The following is a 22,826-nucleotide window of genomic DNA, read 5'->3' on the forward strand; positions in this document are numbered from 1 at the left end:
TGATCCATTATAGAATAAATTTCTACTTTATGGTGATCCATTATATAATACATTGTTATTTTATGGTGATCCATTATATAATAACTTGTTACTTTATGATGATCCATTATATAATAAATTCCTACTTTACAGTGATCCACTATATAATACATTGTTATTTTATAGTGATCCATTATATAATACATTGTTATTTTATGGTGATCCATTACAGAATAAGTTGTTACTTTATGGTGACCCACTATATAATATATTATTTCGTGATGATCCACTATATAATATGTTGTTACTTTATGGTGATCCATTATATATATATATTGTTATTTTATGGTGATCTGTTACATAATATATTGTTATTTTATGGTGATCCATTAGAGAATATGTTGTTATTTTAGGGTGATCTGTTATAGAATATGTTGTTATTTTATGGTGATCCATTGTATATATATTGTTATTTTATGGTGATCTGTTATAGAATATGTTGTTATTTTATGATGATCTATTATATAACATGTTGTTACTTTATGGTGATCCATTATATAATACGTTGTTATTTTATGGTGATCCATTATATAACATGTTGTTATTTTATGGTGATCTGTTACATAATATATTGTTATTTTATGGTGATCCATTAGAGAATATGTTGTTATTTTAGGGTGATCTGTTATAGAATATGTTGTTACTTTATGGTGATCCATTGTATATATATTGTTATTTTATGGTGATCTGTTATAGAATATGTTGTTATTTTATGGTGATCCATTATATAACATGTTGTTACTTTAAAGCTTGTCCAATCAATCAGGAAAATTCCAACTCCAGCAGTAAAACCCGCGGATTTCCCAGTGCCACAATCAGCGACGACCCTGTGGATTGGGGAATTTTAATCTTAGATTTAGACCTGGCATTGCTCCTCGAGTCCCAGAACCCTGTGAGGATTTTCCCTGGGGTTTAACCCCAGCCAGGAGGAAGGAAATTGGCATTACTGCTGAGATGGACCGACCATGGTTGGATGCCAGGTGCTCCCCAGAGCTGCTCCATCGCTGCCCCTCGCTGGGACAGGCAAGGGAAAACAGAAAAAAAGCTCGTGGCTCAGGGTGAGGACAGAGAAAGCTCACCCATTGCTGCTGTGGGCAGAGCAGGCTTTGGGAAAGTTGGTTTGGTTTGTTACCAATCAAATCAGAGTCGGGTAACAAGGAAAATCAATTCTAAAAACACTGGATTTTTCTCGGGTTGTCTGCTTTTGGGATGACCTGAGAGTCCCTTTTCCCAGCCTGTTGGCCAAAGAAAGAGTCAGGATTCTTTGGTTCATGTTCACAAGGTTGTTTATGATCCATTATCCAAAATATTTTCTCTCAGACCCGCAGAGGTCTGCTCTGCAGGTCTGTCAAGGGCACGCTGCCCGCCCCGGGCTGGTGTCTGCATTTTATACTACAAGTCAGGTGTAATTATTTATTGTTATTTTCCAATACCTATTGTCTGTGTTAGACTGTCTACTTCTACTCCAGACCAATCCAAATGTGCCCCCGTCACCAGAAGATGGAGGCTGGGAAGAAGAAGGAAGAATAATAGGACAACACCCAGATCCCTCCGTCTTTCCTCCTAGACCCCCAATAATAAAATCCCCAAAACTCTGTTTTCACCCGGTGATTAATTCGTTATCACTCTGCCTAAACTTCTGTGACTTGTGATTCTTCATGATAGGTTGGCAATTTGCTCCGTGGGTTAAGATCGAATTCCCAGGTGTCTTTGGCTTCCTGCCAGGGGCACGTGTCACCCAGGGCTCCCAGAGGTGTCCCGGTTCCGACAGGCTTGGTTCCCCCAGCCCTCTGTCCGTCCCAGGCTTGGCTTTGCTCCCTCCGCGCTCCCAGGGGTGCGGAGGGGCAGGAGGGGGGTTACACACCTCGTGGCTGCTGCTGCTGCTCCTTCAGAGGGAGAGGAGTCCCTGCCCTGCTCGGCTCAGGGAGGAAGGCAGCCTCTGCAGACTGCTCCTTCCCTCGGGCTGTGCCCCTCGCACACTGTTGCTGCTGCTCCTTCTGAGGGAGAGGAGTCCCTGCCCTGCTCGGCTCTGGGAGGAAGGGCACAGACTGCTCCTTCCCTCGGGCTGTGCCCCTCGCACACTGCGTGTCCCTCCATGGGGACAGTCCCTGGGGGCTGCTCCAGCCTCAGGCTCCCCACAGGTCCTGCCAGGACCCTGCTCCTGCACGGGCTCCTGTCCCCGTGGGTCCTGCCAGGACCCTGCTCCTGCACGGGCTCCTGTCCCCGTGGGTCCTGCCAGGACCCTGCTCCTGCACGGGCTCCTGTCCCCGTGGGTCCTGCCAGGACCCTGCTCCTGCACGGGCTCCTGTCCCCGTGGGTCCTGCCAGGACCCTGCTCCCAGGCTTGGTTCCCCCAGCCCTCTGTCCGTCCCAGGCTTGGCTTTGCTCCCTCCGCGCTCCCAGGGGTGCGGAGGGGCAGGAGGGGGGTTACACACCTAGTGGATGCTGCTGCTGCTCCTTCAGAGGGAGAGGAGTCCCTGCCCTGCTCGGCTCAGGGAGGAAGGCAGCCTCTGCAGACTGCTCCTTCCCTCGGGCTGTGCCCCTCGCACACTGCGTGTCCCTCCATGGGGACAGTCCCTGGGGGCTGCTCCAGCCTCAGGCTCCCCACAGGTCCTGCCAGGACCCTGCTCCTGCACGGGCTCCTGTCCCCGTGGGTCCTGCCAGGACCCTGCTCCTGCACGGGCTCCTGTCCCCGTGGGTCCTGCCAGGACCCTGCTCCAGCACGGGCTCCTGTCCCCGTGGGTCCTGCCAGGACCCTGCTCCTGCACGGGCTCCTGTCCCCACAGGTCCTGCCAGGACCCTGCTCGCTCCAGCCTCAGGCTCCCCACAGGTCCTGCCAGGACCCTGCTCCTGCACGGGCTCCTGTCCCCGTGGGTCCTGCCAGGACCCTGCTCCTGCACGGGCTCCTGTCCCCACAGGTCCTGCCAGGACCCTGCTCGGGCTTTCAGGGGGTCCCGGGCTCCTCTGGGCCCCCCCGCCCTGCCGTGGGCTCTCCCGGGGGGTCTCTGCTGCCATGGGGGTACCCCAGAGGTGGATTTGGGTCTCTACGGGCTCCTCTGGGCCCCCCCTGCCCTGCCGTGGGCACTCCCAGCGGGGTCTCTGCTGCCATGGGGGTACCTCAGAGGTGGATTTGGGTCTCTGCTGCCATGGGGGTACCCCAGAGGTGGATTTGGGTCTCTGCTGCCATGGGGGTACCCCAGAGGTGGATTTGGGTCTCTGCTGCCATGGGGGTACCCCTGGGTACCCCTGCTCTCCGTATCCTCCCCAGGCTGTGGGGAATCCCTGCCCCAGCTCTTGGATCAGCTCCTCCCGTTCCTCCTGCCCTGCCCTGGGGGCTCCAGGGCTGCTGCTCTCTCAGACCATCACTCCTCCCTGGCTGCAATTCCCTCCTCACCAGAACTCTTTTCCTCCCTAAATACGATATCCCTGAGCTGCTGCTGCATCACTGACGGGCTCTGCCCTGGCCAGCAGCAGGTCCCTGCTGCCTTTGGCTCTCTGGGACACGGGGGAAACTTCTCTCAGCTTCTCACAGAGGTTGCCGCTGTCATCTCCCCACTACCAAAACCTTGCCACACAAACCCAATAAAAAGGACAAAATTCCATGAATGGGACATGTAGCAGGGACCACAGCAGGTGGACAACCCACCTGTGTGTGTGGAGGAAAGTGAAAAGACATTCCTTAGGAATGCTAACATTATGCTCCTTATGGAGAAAAGTCCTTTGGAAGCATAGCTATGGAGAAGGATAAAGAAAAATAACAATGCTTCTTGGAGACCCCCTTGAACAGCACCTGGAGCAGGCTGCGTGTTGGAATGTGCTGGAATGTGTTGGAATCCGTGCTCAGTGCACAGATTTCATTCCTGAAACCTCAGGTGGGGGTACACTTTACTGGACAAGCAGAGGCATCAGCAAATCCCAGGGGGCTGCCCAGGGCTGGTCTGGGGGGCAGTGAAGGTGCTGAGCACCTGGGCACAAAGCACAAGGAAGAAAATTGCCCCAAACAGAAGAGAACCAGGCTGGAGCTTCCCCGAGGCACCCAGGGCACCCAGCTGAGGGGCTGCTGAGTGCTAGGGGTCCCTCTCAGTCACCTCTGCAGGGTGACAGCGACAAGGGAACATCCCTGAGCAGGGGAGAAGGCAAATGCTGCATCCAGGAATGCCAGGTGCAGGCACTGAGCAGCCACAGCCCCTCGTGCTCCCCGGGGACCCCCCGAGCCCTCCCAGGCACAGCTCTGCTGCGGGAAGGAGCAGCTGGGCCGGGCCTGGGCTGGGTCTGCTGGCAGCCACATCCCCTCTGCTTGGGGTGACAGCTCGGGGCCTGCCACCCCTCCTCCGGGACCCCGCAGCCCCTGGCCGCGCTCTGGGGCTCCGCAGGGCTCCGCCCGTGCTGTCGCCTGGCGGGGCTCGGCGTGGCTGCGGGGACCCCGGCGCTGGGACCCCGGCCATGTGCATCATCAGCCGCGCCGCCTTGGCGACAGCCCCGGCGGTGACGCAGCCGCGGGCTCCCGGGGGACCCCGCCGAGGCAGCGCCGCGGGGCTGCGTGTGTACCCAGCCAGCTCATCCCCGCCGTGTCTGCTCCGAGCTCCCGGGGGACCAGACCCCGGGCGGGGCTGGCAGGAGGGGCACCTGAGGGTCCTCGCCCCCCGGAGGGGCTGCGGGCAGGGGCAGAGCCGCACTCAGGGGGCCCGGGGCTCACAGCCCGCCTTGCACTGGGGCTCCGGGGTCTCAGCCCCTACCTAGGGGCACTGCTGGGGTGATGGGGCAGGGGCTGCGCTGGGCTAGACCCTGTGGGGCCGGGGCAGAGCAGCTCTGGGGCAGCCCTGGCCGCCAGCCCACCCACACAGCACACGGGAGAACGTGTCCTCACACACTTTTAATGTTGGAGAGGGAGAATGTGTCCTCACACGCTTTTAATGCTGGAGAGGGAGAACGTGTCCTCACACACTTTTAATGTTGGAGAGGGAGAATGTGTCCTCACACACTTTTAATGCTGGAGAGGGGCAGCGCCCATCAGGGAATTCCAGCAGCAGGGATGGAGCTCGCCTGGGAGTGCCGGGGATGGCCACAGCCAGGGCAGGATGACAGGGACAGGCATAGCCGGGTGTGACAGGGACAGGCAGAGCTGAGGGCATCCAGCCTTACCCCACGGCTTCACTTCAGTGCTGACCTGTGTGGAAAAGCAGCCTGTGACCCCGGGACCCCCTGCCCTGTCCCTGCAGCAGGGAGACAGGGATGGCCTGGGGGCAGCCTGAGGTGTGACCTGCCCCTCCACACCCTCATCCCCACTCCCAAGAGGTCTCCTCTGCCCCACGGCACCCCATGGCCATGCCCATCTCACTCCCCTGAGGGTCTCACCATGGGGAGAGCTCGCTGGCTTCTGCCTCGGCCCCACATCTGCAGAGGGAGAGAGGGAACAAGATGGAGGCAGGGATGTGCCGGCACCCTGAAGGACCCGAGCTGCCACACGGGGACCATGGCACAGCCAAAGGCTGGCCCTGGACACGGGCCTGGGCAGTCATGGCAGACTCTCACCTTCAGCAGCTTCGGGCACCTCCAGGCTGTCCAGCCGGTCCTCGTCCACTGCAGCCTCGCTGCCGTCCCCAGCTCCATCCCCCTCATCCTCACCCAGTGGCTCTGTGGGCAGGGACAGCTCAGGCAGGACCCTCCCTCCCTCCCCATTATGGGACATGCCAGGAGGGAGGTGACAAGCAGGACACTCCAGGGTGGAAGTTCCCAGGAGGAATGTGACCAGCCCCGTGTGGGAAACAGGGAGAGCCTGGGGCAGGACTGAGCCTCCAGGGCCCCTGGGTGGGGCTACAGGTGGGGGTCACACCCCCAGTCCTGCGTGGGACCCCCGCACAGGCCATGTGGTGAGGGGGGCTCCGGGCACCCCAGGCAGTCCCAGTGCCCCCTTGGGACAGAGCAATTTCCCCAGGGCAGGCACCTGTCTGGAACTCGATGGTCCTCAGCATCTCAGCCACGTAGTCCACGTTGATGGAGAAGTGGTCCATGTTCTCATAGCCGGGCTCAGGGCGGCTGCTCATTGATGCCTTGGACATGTCTGTGATCCTGCAGGGCAGAGACTCCCCGGGAGCTGCAGGGTCCAACCCCAAAGGGCCACAAGCCAAAGGCCTTTACCCCCCACAGTCCCCACTCACTTTTTCAGGAGTTCCTTGGAGTGCTGTGAAGGAAAGCGAGGGGGGATCAGAGTCTTCTAGACATCACCCCCACCACAGGTCCACCCCTGCACATCCCAGGGGGATCCACAGATCCTTTTGGCTGAGCACAGCCCCCTGTTTAGCCCTGTGAGCAGCCCCTCAGGGAAGCATGGCCCCACCACACCCCTGGGCAGTCCCAGCCCCCGTCCCCTGGCAGCACCTGCAGGTACAGGGCCATCTGGGGCTCCTCCATGGCCTGGATGGCTGACTCCACCAGTTTGGAGGAGGCCTCCAGGTGGTCTCCGTACTGGCGGATGAGCCCGCGGACCCGCTGCAGCTTGGCCTCCTGCTCGGCCGCGATGCTCTGCAGCAGCTCCTTCTTGCGCTCCTCCAGGATGCCGTAGAGCGCGTCGAACCGCAGCCCCAGGTGCTGTTTCTGCCGCCGCCCGTTCTCCTGCGGGACGGACCAGGGCTGCTCCGTGTGCCCCCAGCACAGCCCCAGGGCTGGGCGCTCCCTGCCCCACCACCCCCCTCCGCCGGCACGGCCCCGGGCCGGAGCCCTGGTGCCAACCTCGATGGTGTGGCAGATCTCCTCCATCTGTGTGATGATGGCCTGGATCCGGTCGTTCCCCGCCACCAGCATGGCGATGCCATCGCTGAGCTCGCTCTGGGTGCAGAGGGCCAGGGCGTGAGGGTGCCTGTGGGGGTACCCCCGGCCCCCCGGGACCCCGGGGGCCCCCCACCTTCTGGCGCTGGTAGACGGCCGGCAGCGGGGCCACCTCGCAGTCCTTGTGCGCCCCGAACACCTTGCACAGGGAGCAGGTGGGCGCCTCGCAGCGCAGGCAGTAGATGTTGATCCGCTCGTCCTCGTGCTCCTCGCACATGAGGTGCTGCTCAGCCTTGGCATGAAGGGGTCTGCACGGGGGTTGGGGGAGTCAGGGAGACACCCCAGCTTCAGAGACAGCAGCAGCCCCGGGACCTGCCCAGCCCCAGAGACACCGCTGGCCCCGAGGGACCCTTCAGCCCCAGGGACACTGCTGGCACCAGAATCACCTCTGGCCCTGGAGACAGCCGCAGCCCCAGGGATATTCCCTGGCCCTGTATGGGCCCCATGACTCCCCAGTTCTTGTTGGGATCCCACCCCAGCCCTCTCGGTGGTCTCGCTGTCACCCGCATGTCTCGCCCCCACATGTCGATGATGTTCTCCACGAGCAGGTTCCGCTGCAATCCGTACACCCCGTGCCGGTCCAGCACCACCTCGTGCCGGCAGGACGGGCATCGGAACCGCCCGCCCGACGGCACCGCGCTGGAGCCCCGCGACTGCCACAGCGGGTTGGAGGCCTGGGGGGGTACGCGAGGGGTCACGGCGGCGGCAGCCCGCACCCCCGGCAGCCCCGGAACACCGGCACCCCGGCACCCCCCGCCCCGCGGATCTGCGCCCCACAGCCCCCCGGCACGGACCCGGGCACGGCCATGGGCACGGAGACAGAGATGGAGACCGGCGAGAGCACGGCCACGGATGTGGACAAAAAGCAGGACTCGTACACGGCCCCCGATTCCCGTTCACCGTCCCCGCCAGCCGGGAGCGGCACCGAGCGCAGCCCACCGGAGCTCCCAGCGGCTGCTCCGGGAGCCGGGATTCCCGGCGCCAGTGCCAGACCAGGCCCCCCTGCGAAGACGATCCCGGTGCTCCTGGTGCCGCCCGCCCCTCCGCCTCGCTGGCCGGGGATCCCGGGATAACGGGGCCACCACCCGCCGGACCGGGGTCCCGGGGAGCGAGGTGCCGGTGCCTCCCCCCGCCCCACCGGCGGCTCCCACCTGGAAGACGTCGTTGGCGCACTTGCGGCAGAGGTTGTGCTGGCAGGGCAGGATGACCACGGGCTTGGAGAACATCTCCAGGCAGATGGGGCAGATGAGCTGCTTCTCCAGGCTCTCCATGCTCCGCGCCTCCGCCAGAAGCGGCTTCAGCCCTACCGCGAAGTTCATGGCCGCGGTCCCGGCCCGGCCCGGCCCGGCTCTGTCCCGCGGCTCCGCTCCGGCCGCCCGGTGCCCGCTTTGTTTCGGCCCCGGCCCCGGGCGCTAATTTTAGCCGCCCCCGCCCCGCCGGGGCCGCAGCTGTCGGCGGCGTCGGGTGACACTGAGTCACCGCTCCTGCCCACCCCTCGGCACCGGCAGGGCCCGGCACCGGCTACGTTCCGGGACCGCTGGTGCCCTGCCCGGGAGGAGGAGCGGCCGAGGCTCCGGGGGACCAGGGCTGGCTGGAGCAGGGGCTGCAGGGCTGGCAAGCACGCTGAGGAGAATGTGCCCCGCTCTGCAGGGCTGCGGAGGTTGGGGTCCCGCAGATCCCACAGTGCCAGCCCCCCCGAAGAGCAGGGCGGGGGGCTGGTGCCAGGACACCCCCATCCCCACTCGCCCTGGCACCCTGGCTATATTTAGGGAGTGAGGCAGAGCCCATGCAGCTGCGGGCAGCGGCAGTGACCAGAGATGGGAAGAACGAGCAAGCGGCTCCCTGCGTCCCCCTCGGTCCCACCCCGGCCGGTGCTGGCCCTCCGCAGGGCCACGGCTCCCCGAGAGCGGGGCGGGAGCGGGGCAGGTGCCGGCAGCGGCGAGCAGGGCTCCGGGACACCAGCAGAAGGAGCAGGAAGAGCAGAGCCTGCAAGAGCCAGCAGCAGGGGCCACACAATGCCACCAGTGGGTGACAGGAGACAGGTGACATTCCCTCCACTCGACATGACCACTCCACACAGGGCGTGACCTCCTACTCCACACCCCGGTTAGTCCAGCACCCCGCAGGATCCACGGGAACAGCCCCCAGCATGGGCAACACCAGGCAGAGGAACATCCTGCTGCGAGTGCTCCAGCAGCCCTGGACAGCAGGCGCACACACACACACACACTCCCCTCCCGTCGGCCTTTAATGGTGCCCACAAAAACCCAGACAAACCCAGAGGGCAGAGGGAAGGGGCACGCACAGGAGCACCCCAGCCCCACAGCAGCGTTTGGCACCCAGCACGCACAGGGAGGGCTGAGGAGGGGCGGGCTCAGCCCAGCCCCGAGGTTACAGTGCTAATGGTCTCGGACTGAGAGCTACAGAGCTCGCCCGGAGCATCTCTGCTCGTGCCTGCTGCTCAGTGCCCCACCGGGCACGGGCAAGGCACTCAAGGGGGCCACAGCAGCACGGGCTCCAGGCCACTGCCACCACCAGTGCTGGGACACCGGGGCATTGCCCTGGAGCTCGAGCAGGGGCCCAGGAGCCTGTGCATTGATGCTGGCCAAATTAACCTGAGATTCTATCCCTCGCGAGGCTGATGAGCCAGCCCGAGGGGCGGGACCGTGGTCCCAGAAAGTGACAGTCCCAAAGGAGGATCCCTGCCCCAGCCGTGGGGGAGCCGGGGGACGGGGCCGGCCTCAGGCATCGCTCCTGGTGCCGGCCGGCGGCGGCTGCGCTACAACGGGGCCCTGAGGATCTGGAAAGGAAGAGCGGCAGATCAGTGCCTCAGCCCCACCCTGTGGTGCCAGTGAGCAGCAACCTCACAACACTGCCTCGAGGGCTCCCACAGCCCAAAGCCCCCACAGCCCTGGCCAGTGCAGAGACCAGTGGGAGTGCCCTGACCCCACGGGAACCTGCAGGAGTCACCCAGCCCCACTGACACCAGTACAGCCAGTGCCAGGGAACACAGCTGGCCCGGAGCACAGCTGCTCTTCCCGTGCTCTGTGCCCCAAAGGGCTCAGGCCCCAGGGTCTCTAAGCTTCAAGCCTGTTCAGGGGGCCTTTGTCCAGTGGGAAGGAGAAGGTGTACCCATGGCCCATGCAGCGGCTCCCTCTGTCACTGTCACCAGCCCTGGCCCACACAGGAAGCACCAAGAGCTGGCTGGAAGTAAGAGCTAAGAGCAATGGCTAAAACCAACCCATGACCTGAGCCAGAACTCTGTCCCCCACACGAGATGGGACATGGGGACACCCCAAAGCTAACACAGGTGCTCCCAGCTGCCAGGCTCCCGCAAGATGGGACATGGGGACACCCCAGAGCCCCCCCAAAGCTAACACAGGTGCTCCCAGCTGCCAGGCTCCCGCCTGACTTACCGCTGTCCTCTGCACGCATCTGTGCCTCCAGGTCCTTGGGGTCCACGTACTTGTAGGACTCATCCTCCTTGGGTTGGCAGCATGTCCCGCAGCAGAAGAAACAGCAGCAGCAGCAGCAGCAGCAGGTGAGGGCTCCGCAGCACAGCAGCAGTGCCTGTGCCAGGGACAGACGTGCAGTGAGCTCACCTGAGTGCCTGCCTCATCACACCAGCCCCGAGAGCCCGCTCAAACACCAGCCTGCCAGCACGGCAAGCCGCTGAGCTCACCCGACCCGCCGGCCCCACCTGATGCCGGGCTCACCTGGAACCACCACTTGGACATGAGGAAGTAGTGCCGCACGGCATCGTCGCCGAACTGCTCGGCCACGTAGAGGCCGAGGGAGCCGTACTGGTCGTACAGGCGGCGCTTGTCCGCGTCGCTGAGCGTGGCGTGGGCGCTGTTGATCTCCTTGAAGCGCTCGGCTGCCGCTGGGTCATCGGGGTTCTTGTCCGGGTGGTACTTGAGAGCCAGCTTCCTGCGGGTGCAGCGGGGGGACCCCCGGCACGGGGTCACAGTCCCACCGCCCGGGACAGCCCACACCCCCGCACGGAGCCGGGACCCCGGCACGGGGTCACAGCCCCGCTGCCCGGAACCGGCCCTGGCCGCCGGGACGGCACCAGGACCATCCGGACGAGGTCCCGGCCGCGCCGGCGGGACGGACCCTCACGCCTGGGCGCCCAGGACGACCCGCGGCCCCCGCCGGCCCCCCCCGTACCGATAGGCCTTCTTGATCTCCTCGGGGGAGCTGCCCTTCTGCAGTCCCAGCACGCGGTACAGGCTCTCCCCGACCCGGGACAGCTTCCGCTGCGGCCGCGGGGGCTCCGCCATGGCCGCGCCGAGGGTCGCGGGGTCGGACGGGACGCGGCAGCGACCGCCACGGGCCTGTACAGGCCGGCGACACCCGGTACGGGGCACGGCCCGGCCGGTGACACCCGGTACGGGGCACGGCCTGGGCGGTGACACCCGGTACAGGGCACGGCCCGGCCGGCGCCACCCGGTACACCCGGTGCAGGGCACGGCCCGGCCCCAGGGACCGCCCGACCCCGGTGCGGCGGCAGCAGGAGGCGGCACACGGGCATCGCGCTGCTCCTTTATTGGTACAAAACGGTGGCGAGGGGTGGGGGGCACGGCCGGGCCCGGGACAGCGCGGGCTGCGGGGACAGACCCCCCGCCCCCGGACCCTCCTGCTGCCACCGGGGGCGGGGGCGGGGGGGCAAGGCTGCCGCTGCCCTTTGGAAAAAGAACCTGAGCAACAAGGGCAGCACCGGGGACACCTCACCACTCCCCGGGCACCGGCAGCACTCTGCGCACCGGGGATGAGACAGCACCGGGAAGGCAGCCCCATGCCAACCCCCAGCTCCTGGGACCGGGGATGGAGTGTGGATTGGCAGGGACAGGGTGGATCCCTGGGGTCCAGTCCCTGATGTCAGAGGGTCCCACTGGAGCTGGGGGCTGCCCACAATAAATAGAAATAAATACAGTTCCAGGCATGGAGCTAGCCCGGACCCCCATCCCCCTCTTCCCCTGGGTAGCAGGTGAGCACCCCCTCAGGCACAGCCGCAGGGAGACCACCACTCCCTCTGGAGGCACGGCTGGCCCAGGCCCAGAGGCAGGGCTCTGGGAGCAAGGAATGTCCCTAAATATCCCCTCTCCGTGGTCCGCAGGAGAGGCCATCCCTCTCTTCTCCTCCTCCCTGGGGAGGATTGGTCCTTAGGGGCAGAGGGACACCAGCAGCAGCAGCAGCTTGTCGCGCAGGTCCGGAGAGCCAGGGGCTGGCAGGTGGGCACAGCTGGCAGCTCGGGGCCTCTCCCGGGGGCAGGGATGGGGGCCAGCCCTGCAGCCAGCCTAGCCCGTGGTCCTGTGGCCAGCCAGCTCAGCAGTCCATGCTGTCGCTCTCACACCAGGCCGAGGGGCCATCGGTGCCGAAGTATCTGTCTCCAAAGTTACCTGGCAGAGAAAGGGACAAAGTGAAGGGGCGGCAGCAGCAGCCCCACCACAGTCCTGGCCAGGCTTGCTGGCCCCAGCCACGAGGTGCAGCACACCCTGGTCCCCCTCACCGATGCCCGGGATGATGTGGAACTCCTCGTTGACCCGCTTGTCCACGGCCGTGGTGATGATGCGCACGCGGGGAAAGGCGTAGGCCACGGAGTGCACCCCCATCTCCGCCATCAGCAGCGACAGCAGGAAGATCCTGTCCTCCTGCACGTCGTGGTCCTGCGGCACAGGGAGACGTGAGAGCCCAGCTGGGCCCCGAGGGCGCCCTGCCCCACCCGCGGCGCGGCGCTCACCAGCAGCACGCGCACAGCCATCATGGCCGCGGCCCCCGTGGACACCGTGCTGTCCATCAGGATGACGTAGTCCTCGCTGATCTCCTTGGGCAGGCGCAGGTAGTGCAGCTGGGGAGGGAAGGAAGGGGTGGGTGAGGTGCCAGCGGCGCACGGCTGTGTGTGCCGGGCTGCAGCAGGACTCACCTCAGGCTCCCCCGTGTCCAGGTTGGTCTGGATGAGGATCTTGCCCAGGCGGATGTCCTTGCAGACGGCGGTCAGGGCCTGCTCCATGGTCTCACCTGCCCGCAGGATGGACACGCCGGTGATCTGGGAAAGGGGCAGGACACGTGCTGGGTGCTCCTAGTGCGTGCTGAGCCAGGAGCCGTGCTCTCACGGGGAGCAGGGGTCGTGCCTCACCCGCTGCCTGTGGAACCGCTTCCCCTCGTACATGGTGCCCTGGGGCGTCTCCACCGTGACCGACTGCAGAAAGGGGAGCACAGAGTGGGCCAGACCCCTGGGACTGGGGGCACCCAGGAGGGGAGATGGGGTGGGGCTGTGGCTACACCCAGGAGCAGGCACTCACCTTCAGGGGCAGGAAGGACAAGGCATGTTCAATCAGCAGCCGCATCAGGCGCTTGGAGTAGAAGATAAATTCGTCCCTGGTCGTGTCCTTGTTCCTGGGAGGGATGACACAGTTGAGGTAGGAACAGAGCCCCTGCCGTCCCTGCAGACCACACGTGGGGCTCCAGGGGCCAACCAGCATGGACAGCAGCCCCAGTCTGTGGGAACCAGAGCACTCTTGGAGTGACACAGTTAGTGATCTCCAGCACTGCGGTGCTCACTGAGACCTCAGCTTCTTAGACAGGACTACAGAGGCAAGAGAGTGGCTTAGCTACCCTGGGAGGGAGGTGCAACACCACTTACAGACACCAGAGAGAGCTGGGAGAATGGGGAGTAGGAACAGGTCAGGCAGGACCATCAGCCATGGGGCAGCACAAACTCAGGAGCAGCGGGTGAGTGTTGGGAGCCCCGGGCAGAACAGGAGCAGAGCCAGGACAGGCTAGGACCCCGCTGTGGAAGGGGACATAGTGCACCATGGCTGGGCACGCTGGGTGACAGAAAAGAGTTGAACATGTCCCCAGATCCCCCCTCTACGTCCCAAGTCAGGGACAAAGCACTGCTAAGAACCAGGTGACTCTGAAATACCCACCATGCCCTTTTCACAGCTCTGATGTACTCAAGGCACTGAGATGTACAACAAACACAAACCAGAACAAAGCTGCCATGGAGCTGCAATTCCCAGAAAGCCTCTCCCATCCCCCAGAGGGGGAAAAGCCAGCCCTGCATGCAGGGCACTAACCCCACAGCAGAGGGAAAGTAGACAACTTTTCCTACTGGGAATAACCTGGCCACCAGCCTTGTGGGGAACATGAAGACAAAGAAATCCCACAGACACCTGCCCGTTCCCAGATGGAAGAAGCTGAGCTGGCAACACTCCTGAAGAGGCAGAATGATACTGAATATTTTTACTCCGTATTTTAAGACATCATCTGCCATTCCTTACACCTCGGTGGATGACAGACACCCCCACTGAGGCGCTCGGAGGAGGACGAGCAGTCACTGCTGTCCTCGTGTGCTCCTGCAGCCATTCCAGGGTCACTCACAGCTGACATCTGCAGTGACCACGGCACACAGACATCCCCAAACCCCTGGGCACAGCCAGCACCCCCAGGGAAGGCAAAAAAGCCAGTTCTGGTCTGGAAGACCCTGTCTACAGCTCCCAGAGCGAGCTGTCAGCAAGCACGCACAGGTGGGCTGCACCCACACATCCACCCACAGCAGCCTGGCAGCAGCACGAGCCAGCAGCCTCCCTGCCTCCCCTGCAGCCTGTCCTGTCCCAGCCAGCTGTCCCCACTGAGACCCACCTGGCTGTGCTGGCCCCCGGCGGGGTGGGACAGGCCCCACACTGCTCCCACAGAGGCAGGTTCCTCAGGGGATGGGGAACCCCTGGGGAACCCCAGTGCAGACACAACCATGAAGCTTCTCCCTGCCCAGGGCACCAGCAGGGCACGGGGAAGGGCTGTGCCAGGGAGGGCAGCCCGCACATGCTGGGCAGCAGCAGCTTACCAGGACCCATCAGTGCCACCATGCCACCCCCTCAGCTGGCAGAGCACGATGGGGGGACATCGCTGTGCCCCTCACCCCACAGCATCACTGCCTGGGGGAAGCCTGAGGAAACACACCGCTCCTATCCACAGAGGAGGCAGATGAACCTCAGCACACTGGGAGCCTGCAGCTGGTGCTCCTGACAAGCTCAGCCTTCCCTAGCATGCTCAGGAGATGACAGAGGGACCAGGAGCATCTGCCTGGGCCTGATCACAGCACCAGCTCTGTGCATGAACTGGACTGTCTGCAGCTGAGAGGCAGCTGGTACAGCCAGGCACCTGTACCTGGGCATGAATGGGTTACAGAATGCCAGAATGGTTTGTGTTGGGAGGGACCTTAAAGGTCACCTTGTCCCATGGCCCTGCCATGGGCAGTCACACCTTCTATTAGACCAGGTTCCCCCAAACCCTGTCCAGCCTGCCCTTGGGGCAACCAGCGATCCTGGGCAACCTGAGCAGAGCCTCCCCACCCTCAGGGAAGCACTCCTGCCCAGTATCTCATGCAACGTGCCCTCTGGCAATGGGTACCAGTCCTGCTCATCCTGACACTGCATCCTTCATACTCCATCTATTCTCAGCCTCACGACTCAAACTGCAGCTATTCCAGTGGGGGACTCATTTTCAGTTTCTGTCTCTCCACAAGAGCAGAAAATTGCTCTAGAAAGTGCTTCCCCCAGCTGCCAGCCTGATCTGCCACGCCGATGCTCATGTGCTGCCAGCAACACCCTCCCATCCCAGCAGACAGACGGGGGAGCCTGAGGAGTGGAGCCACAGGGAATGGTGCTGGCTAGCACACAGGACTGACATCCCAGAGAGCTGCTCTGGGAAGCACCAGACAGGACCAGGAGGGAGCAGAATGTGGCTCACAGCTCTGCAGTGGTGCTGCTGGGCTGGACACGTCCAGGCACCCAGAAGGGCTGTGCTGTGGGAGCCCTGCAGAGCTGCAGCCTGGTGCAGGGGAAGGGTCCCTGCTGATGCCAGGGGTTGAGCTAGGCAGCCTCCAAAGGTCCCTCCCACCCAAACCACTGCATCATGCTGGAACTTCAGATGCTGGCAATTCTAAATTTTCTGTGCTGAAAGGCAGACTTGTAAGACAGTACTGTATTTGACTTGAGGTTGTGGAGAAGACTTCTAAAATTAATTAATAGCACTAGGATTAGAGTGTGTAGCTGGCTAGAAGTGTGTAATATTACAGGGTGGAAAACTTAAAGAGTTTGGGGTTTCAGAATATAGAAATGAAGTAAGATGGAGGTTTTAGGGCAGAAGTAAGTTGTTCTTTTTCACCTTTTTCTTCTTTCTTTTTCATAGGATTGGGTGATGTTTTGTAATTAGACAGAAAAGTCTGTGTTGTAGGCTTTGAGAGATTAGTTATTAGGTTAAAAGAAAATAATCTAAGTGTTATTTTTTAATTAGACAGTTTAGTCTTCAAAGACTTTGTAACAAAAGACAATTAGCTATTTTGTGTTTTGCTAATGAAAGACTGTAGAACTCATAGTTGTGAGGTTGTTTCACTGATAAAATATAATAAACACATGAGTCTAAATATGAAATACATTAATAAAGACGAGAGACAGATCTGCTAAGATGCAACAACTGCACATGGAGGCGCAGGAAATGTGGCTAAAGGTGTGTTTGAGTCTCACCAGCCTGGAGCTCTCTGAGAGCCCAAGAGAAGGGCAGCAGGCAAAAGCAGCACTCAGGAGTAGAGGGTGACATGTGGTGACCAGCAACAGCCCCACGCCATGCCCAAGTGACACAGAAGCCAACAAGTGCCACCAAGTCTCACCAGAAACACATGCTGCCTTGCTGTGCCCTGGCACAGACAGCCAGCAGAGCTCCTCAGCTCAGAGGTTTGGGAAAGGCACTGGCCCAGCAGGAGTCCAGGGAGCAGCTGACAGGCTGAGCCGATGCTCCTCTGAAGTGTGGCATTTCTTACACACCATGTGGAATGGGCTCAGCTGCCTCCCCAGCACCCCTGGCCCTGCTCCTGCATGGCATCAGCCACGTGAGGCCAGTGGTGGCAAAGCCCTGCAGCCCCAGGCAAAGCCAACCCACCCCCAAGCAGCCCAGCACAGCCCTGAGCCTCTGGATTAAGGTCATCAAGCACTTGTGGTACAAAGGCGGAGCCACAGCCCGGGGGTGGGGGAGGGACACGGGCACAGGGCTCTGCCTGGCACACCTCAGGTGCCACATCACCTGTCCTACTGCCTTGGAGCCTGTGCTTCCACAGGAGGAGTCAGCACAAGGAAAGGAGGTGCCCAGCCTGTATGTGGCCATGAGTATCAGAACACCATAAATTGTTTGGGTTGGAAAAGCCCTTTGAGATCAAGTTCAGCTCCTCCCCCAGCACTGCCAAGGCCACCACTGGCCAACACCCTCAAGTGCCACATCCACGTGGTTTCTAAATTCCAGCAGGGATGGGGACTCCATCACTACCTGCAGCAGCTGTGCTGAGGCTGGAAAATCCTTTCCATGAAGAAACTGCTCCCAATATCCAACCTAAATCTCCTCTGGAGCAGCCTGAGGCAGCTTCCTTTTGTCCTGTCCCTTTTTCCATGGGAGCAGAGCCTGACCCTCACCTGCCTGCATCCTCCTGTCAGGAAGCTATAGAGAATGAGAAGGTGCCCCCTGAGACCTGGAGCAGCTGTGCTGAGGCTGGAAAATCCTTTCCATGAAGAAACTGCTCCCAATATCCAACCTAAATCTCCTCTGGAGCAGCCTGAGGCAGCTTCCTTTTGTCCTGTCCCTTTTTCCACGGGAGCAGAGCCTGACCCTCACCTGCCTGCATCCTCCTGTCAGGAAGCTATAGAGAATGAGAAGGTGCCCCCTGAGCCTCCTTTTCTCCAGGCTGAGCCCCTTTCCAGCTCCCTCAGCCTCTCCTGGGGCTCCATTCCCTTCCTAGCTCCCTCAGCCTCTCCTGGGGCTCCATTCCCTTCCCCAGCTAAATTCCCTGCCCTGGGCACACACCCTCAATGTCTCTCTTATCAGGAGGGGCCCAGAACTGTCCCCAAGACTGGAGGTGCCCCAGCAGTGCCCAGATGGGACAGCCCAGGTGCCACTGGCCACTTGCCCACCTGGGCTTGTGTTGAGCCACTGCTCACCAGCCCCTCTACCCCATCCTGGGGTGCTTCATGGGGCTGTTGTGACCTGAGCACTTGGCCTTGTTGACCCTCACACCGCTGGTCTCAGCACATCGATCCAGACTGTCCCAATGCTTCTGCAGAGCCTTCCTTTTCTAAAGCAGATCCACATCCCACCCCACTTGGTTTCCTCTGCAAGCTTACTGAAAGTGCACTCAGTCCTCTCCAGGTATCTCACAAGGACATGAGCTGACACCTTCCAAACCAACACACAGGTGCCATAGCAGCCACAGCATGAGAGGCATAGGAGGACCTGACTGAGCTCAACATCCCCTCTCTGCTGTGGAGAAACACACCTGGGGCTGCCAGGTTCTGCAGCTGCAAAAACAAATGAACCTCTCTGTAATCCCAAAGGCCTCAGCCCCTGACCCTTCACTACCTGATGTGACTGTCACCTGGAAAAAAGGAGCATCAGAGGGGAAAGAAAAGATCAGGAGTGGTGAAGCCATAGAAGCAGCTGCCCAGCTAGCTCTAAACCCAAGTGCCCCAGGAGAGGGGCAAAGGGTACTTTGCTCCCTGCCACCAGCTGCTCCAGCTGTGCTCCAGTGAGGAAAGAAGTCCCCTCCCATTGCAGGAAAAGCCTGCCTTTGGCTCAGGAATCACCCAAACGTGCAGATGTGCAGAGGTTTGGTCACCAGACAAATGCCCACGGGGCCAGGGCCAGCTCCATTCAGCTATTCTGCTCCAGGCCAACCCCCACGACTACAGTCCCAGGGGCACACCGGGCCTTGTGGCACGATCCCACCAAGCAGCCCAGAGCAGGGCCCAGAGCAGGGATGTACCTGATGATGGTGTGCATGCCCCGCACCTGCGGCGTGCTCTCCAGGACGCTCAGAGTCTTTGGCAGGGGCTGTCCTTGGTGGGCGGAGGCCAGGGCTGCCCTGCAGGGAGGAGGGGGCTCAGAGCTGTGCAGCACACGCACACCCACAGCCCTGGGCCCTTGGAGGGACACGGCCCTGCCAAAGGAAGGCTCCAGAAAAACCCCTCTGGAAGGTCAGCACCGTGCTTGGCCTTCCCGCCTGGATCCTGAAGATCGCCCCAAGTCTGATACCAGGCATGAGACCCCAGAGCTGGGCTACCCAAGAAGACTGGGGTGAACCCCCCAGACCACACACACGGCTGCTGCAGCCTCTGCAGCACCAGGAGCTGCAGCTCTGCAGGGCAGGACATTCCCCTGCACCCTGGGAGCTGTCCTGCTCAAAGGGGACAAGAGCTGCCAGGAACAGGGACCATGCAGGGCACTCCTCCCACAGAAGTGAACAGCCCAGGGTAACTCAGCAGCCAGGACAGGAGCCCTGCTCCTGCCAGGGCAGGGAGCTGGCCACATGCATCAGCCACAGTGTGGGATGTGTCACACAGAGCCCAGAGCTGCAGCCAGACAGGCCCTAAGGAGCTGCCACAGCCCCTGCAGCACTGGGGAGGAGCAGCTACGCTCAGGCACCTCAGCAAAGCTCTGCCAGCAGGGACACGGAGGCAGCAAGACCCGGAATCGAGTGGGTGCCAGCAGCCCCCCAACCCAGAACAGGCTCCTCTGCAGCGGTGGGTCCCACGTACCTGACTGTAATCTCCCGCTGGGTGGTGCAGAGGTCACCGGCGCAGCATAGGGGAACAGGAAGGACACCCTGTCAGTCACTCACAGCCACCACAACAGCCCAGGTGGCTCCCCACCCTCCTCCCCAGTGCCCACTTCACAGATCTGCTCCCCCAAGCACCATGCTGGGGCCTTTTGAGAAGAGAGGTGATGTCAAGAGGCCCCCAGGTGCTCCAAGAGCACAGGTCTGGGTGAGGTCACATCCTGCCCTCTGCATGCAAGACCCTTCTCCCCCTCAGCCCTGGCTCCATGTCAAGAGGCCCCCAGGCGCTCCAAGAGTCTGGGTGAGGTCACATCCTGCCCTCTGCATGCAAGACCCTTCTCCCCCTCAGCCCTGGCTCACCTTTTCCAGCTGGCTGTGCACATGCTGCACAATGAGGTCCAGAGCCACGAAGTTTTCCCCACCTGAGGGCGGAGCAGAGGAGGCAGGTGGGGCGGACGCTGAACCCACCCCTGCCCCACAACACCCGCTCCCCACGCCAGGGTCAGCTCTGGCCTCACCCCTGGGCACCACGATGTCGGCAACCTGCACGGTGGGCTCGATGTACTGCTCGAAGGCTGGCTTCACAAACTTGTTGTACTGCTTGATGACGCCCGCGACGTCGCGCCCGCGCTCCATGATGTCGCGCTGCAGCCGCCGCACCAGGCGGATGTCGGAGTCCGTGTCCACAAACACTTTCATGTCCAGGAGCTGGAAAACTGGGAGGGGTGAGCACCCCCTATGCAGCTCTCATCATACCTGCGTTACTCCCCTCCACTATCCCGCAGCGGTACCTGGCATCACCTCCCCTGAGGCCTCTGACAGCCCCCCAGCAAGTGTGGAGACCTCTCCCTCCACAGCCCCCCTGCTGCAGTGGCACCCAGGGCCAGCACCTGTCCTGCTGCAGCACATCCCCTCTGGGCCAGCAGCCACCTGAGGCAGCGATACCTTGAGCAGCTCCTTGTTGGCGAAGGCCAGGATCCCTTCGAACACGATGACGTTGGCCCCATACACTGTTTTCTGGAGGCAGACAGGAGCTGGGTTTGTCCCGTTTCTCTCACGTGCCACTGCACCACCAGCACTGACACAGACAGGGCACTGACCCCCCTGGGGTCTCACCACTCTGCTGGGGCTCCCCATAACTGCCCTGCAGCACCCAATGCCTTGGAGCCATAGTTGATCCCCGTGCATGATGCTCCAGGCCAGGACAGACCCTGAATCTTGCTCTAGATCCCAAGCCTATCCTCCCAGCACCTCTCCACACTGAGTCCCTTCCTCGTATCAGCACTGCCCTGTTTGCACATCCACCCAGTCTCCCCCGAATGAGTCCCCAGCTCCTGATGACCCCCAGCTGTCCCCTCCCTTTAGCCCCCCAGGCCCTGGAGGGTCCAGAGGCGTTCCCCTTTCCCAGGACCCTGGCAATTCCCCTTTCCCTGGCCCCCGTGGCACCCACCCACTCGCGGCGCCGGCTGTGTGTGGTGAAGTCGTACACCGGCACCTTCACGCTCTTGCCCTTCTTGAGCTTGCGCAGGACATTGACGAGCAGCTCGAAGTCAAAGGCATCGGGGTGGTCGAAGTTGTAGTCGCTGCGGGCTGCCAGCGCCTGCTGCCCCTCATCCAGCACCTGCAGGCGCCGGCAGCGCTCAGCGCCGTGCCGGACACCGGGACACCCAGCACCCAGTGCCGGATCCCGGCACCCACAGGCACCAGCCCTGCTCAGTGCCGCGCCCGGTCCCTGCACCCCGAGCACCGGCAGCGCCCAGCGGTACACCGGAACGGCGAGCGTCGCACCGGACCCCGTCCCGCACCTTGTAGAAGGAGTCCATGGAGAGCAGCACGACCCAGGGCACGTCCAGCGCCTCGATGATCCGCGTCGCCACCGTGGTTTTGCCCGAGGCGCTGCCGCCGCACAGGCCTGCGGGGAGCGGCGGGGGCACCGCCCCGGCCCGGATCCGTCACGGCCCCGGCCCGGTCCCAGCCCCAGCCCCTCCTTGGCCGTCCCTCGGGGCCTCGTCCCACCATTTCCGACCGCAGCCCGGCCCCGGCCCCGGCCCGGCCTCCATCCCCTCCCCGGCCCGTCTGGCTCCATCTCCATCCCCCCCCGGCCCCGTGCCGCCGCTCACCGATGACAAAGGCCTCATCTACGGGCGCGCCGGTCTCGCTGTACCACGGCGGCCGCCCGGCCGTGTAGATAGTCCGTTTGCTGGTGCGCAGCAGCGGCGGCTCCGGCTTGCACTGGCTGGCGGTGCGGCGCCGCGGGGCCGGGGAGGGCGCCAGCGGCAGCCGGCTGAGCAGCGAGCCCAGCGGCCCGGGGCCGGAGCTGTGGCCGCGGAGCTGTGGCCGCGCTCCGGCCCCGCCGCTCCCCGCCGCTCCTCAGCACCGACCGCCGCCATCGCCGCGCGCGGCCGCGGGGGCTGCCGGGACAGGACGTGCTGCACACGGCCCGGGGACAGGCCCCGCCCCTGGCTGTAACCCCGCCTCGGCCGAGAGCCCGCCCCGGTGGAGCCCCCGCCCCTGACTGGAGCCCCCTGTTTCATGGGGACAGCCCAGGGACAGCTCCGAGCCCGGCGGCGCGGGGTGGTGTCCAGGGCACGCCAAGGGTGCGTTGTCGGTTCACCGTCTGCTGTGTGTCTCCCAGGACCCCTGGAGCCTTTCGTGCGGAGCTGCTTCCCAGCCCGTCCTGAGGTTGTTCCTCCCCGGTCAGGACCCGGCCCTGCCCCGTGCTGACCCTCCCCACGTTCCTGCCCCCCGTCTCCGCAGCCCATCCTGAATCTCTCCGCCCCACGGAGCAGCACGGTCGGTGTCACCGGTCACCGCGCTGAGGGGGCTCTGCGCGGCCGCCGGGTCCCCGAAGGGGCGACAGACGGGGCTGGGCTCAGCCCCAAGCCCGGGGCGCACCGGTGGTTACTGAACACCCGCTGGGCTCGGCCACACAGCCCCGTCCAGGGCAGGGCTCAGCCAGCCCTGCTGCCAGCACGGCTCTCCGAGGATCCCAGGGGAACAGCCCCAAAATCCTCCCTGCAGCCCGGGCAGACGCTGTCCCCCCACTCCCCTCGGCACGGCAGGTGATCCCAATGGTCGGGCACGACCCCCGCCGCTGCCGGCTTCTCTCAGCTCCCGTCCTGTCCTGGACCCGCTGTGCCACCGCCTGCCCGGGGACAAGAGGTGAGCTGAGCCCTGTCCCGAGGAGCTTCTCCCGTGGGAGCGGCGCCCCGGAGATCCACCGGACCGCAGCCCCGCGGGGCCCCTCCCGGGGCCCGGAGCGGCGGCACCGCGGGCGGGACCGCCCCGCCACCCGCGCGTGGGCGGGCCCGGCGGCCGGGGGCGGAGGCACGGCAGGGGGGGGGGGGGGGGGGGGGGGGGGC

General features: G+C 62.6%; 3 protein-coding genes across 3 annotated transcripts; all 3 read right to left on the reverse strand.

The window, feature by feature from the left end:
* Positions 1-4,898: 4,898 nt before the first annotated feature.
* TRIM54 (tripartite motif containing 54) lies at positions 4,899-8,948 on the reverse strand. The gene is made up of 11 exons (XM_041405228.1): positions 8,015-8,948; positions 7,367-7,537; positions 7,250-7,251; positions 6,940-7,111; positions 6,768-6,863; positions 6,417-6,650; positions 6,197-6,219; positions 5,983-6,107; positions 5,571-5,672; positions 5,394-5,432; positions 4,899-5,205 (listed from the first exon to the last, which is right to left on the reverse strand). The coding sequence occupies exons 1-11, from the start codon at positions 8,180-8,182 to the stop codon at positions 5,195-5,197; spliced, it is 1,143 nt and encodes a 380-aa protein (XP_041261162.1). The 5' UTR covers positions 8,183-8,948; the 3' UTR covers positions 4,899-5,194.
* A 145-nt stretch (positions 8,949-9,093) lies between these two features.
* On the reverse strand, positions 9,094-11,197 carry DNAJC5G (DnaJ heat shock protein family (Hsp40) member C5 gamma). The gene is made up of 4 exons (XM_041405227.1): positions 11,034-11,197; positions 10,580-10,793; positions 10,280-10,433; positions 9,094-9,663 (listed from the first exon to the last, which is right to left on the reverse strand). The coding sequence occupies exons 1-4, from the start codon at positions 11,144-11,146 to the stop codon at positions 9,605-9,607; spliced, it is 540 nt and encodes a 179-aa protein (XP_041261161.1). The 5' UTR covers positions 11,147-11,197; the 3' UTR covers positions 9,094-9,604.
* A 199-nt stretch (positions 11,198-11,396) lies between these two features.
* LOC121336263 (uridine-cytidine kinase-like 1) lies at positions 11,397-22,226 on the reverse strand. Its single transcript, XM_041405264.1, has 15 exons — positions 22,199-22,226; positions 21,585-21,833; positions 21,270-21,376; positions 20,915-21,085; positions 20,410-20,481; positions 19,983-20,172; positions 19,825-19,886; positions 19,445-19,461; positions 18,673-18,771; positions 13,169-13,262; positions 13,003-13,065; positions 12,790-12,912; positions 12,607-12,714; positions 12,376-12,532; positions 11,397-12,265 (listed from the first exon to the last, which is right to left on the reverse strand). The coding sequence occupies exons 1-15, from the start codon at positions 22,224-22,226 to the stop codon at positions 12,192-12,194; spliced, it is 1,614 nt and encodes a 537-aa protein (XP_041261198.1). The 3' UTR covers positions 11,397-12,191.
* Positions 22,227-22,826: the final 600 nt, after the last annotated feature.

This window comes from Onychostruthus taczanowskii, unplaced genomic scaffold (assembly GCF_017590055.1).
Source record: "Onychostruthus taczanowskii isolate IOZ18803 unplaced genomic scaffold, ASM1759005v1 scaffold227, whole genome shotgun sequence".
Classification (NCBI taxonomy): domain Eukaryota; kingdom Metazoa; phylum Chordata; class Aves; order Passeriformes; family Passeridae; genus Onychostruthus; species Onychostruthus taczanowskii.

Coding starts and splice junctions, on each gene's coding strand:
- TRIM54 (XM_041405228.1), bottom strand. CDS start 8,182: ATGAACTTCGCGGTAGGGCTGAAGCCGCTTCTGGCGGAGGCGCGGAGC. Junction 6,864..6,939: donor CCGTCTACCAGCGCCAGAAG/GTGGGGGGCCCC, acceptor CTCTGCACCCAG/AGCGAGCTCAGCGATGGCAT. Junction 5,673..5,982: donor GACCATCGAGTTCCAGACAG/GTGCCTGCCCTG, acceptor CCCTGCCCACAG/AGCCACTGGGTGAGGATGAG.
- DNAJC5G (XM_041405227.1), bottom strand. CDS start 11,146: ATGGCGGAGCCCCCGCGGCCGCAGCGGAAGCTGTCCCGGGTCGGGGAG. Junction 10,434..10,579: donor TGTCCAAGTGGTGGTTCCAG/GTGAGCCCGGCA, acceptor TCCCTGGCACAG/GCACTGCTGCTGTGCTGCGG. Junction 9,664..10,279: donor GATGCGTGCAGAGGACAGCG/GTAAGTCAGGCG, acceptor CTTCCTTTCCAG/ATCCTCAGGGCCCCGTTGTA.
- LOC121336263 (XM_041405264.1), bottom strand. CDS start 22,226: ATGGGCTGCGGAGACGGGGGGCAGGAAC. Junction 19,887..19,982: donor CGACATCGTGGTGCCCAGGG/GTGAGGCCAGAG, acceptor CTCCGCCCTCAG/GTGGGGAAAACTTCGTGGCT. Junction 12,266..12,375: donor CCACATCATCCCGGGCATCG/GTGAGGGGGACC, acceptor TTTCTCTGCCAG/GTAACTTTGGAGACAGATAC.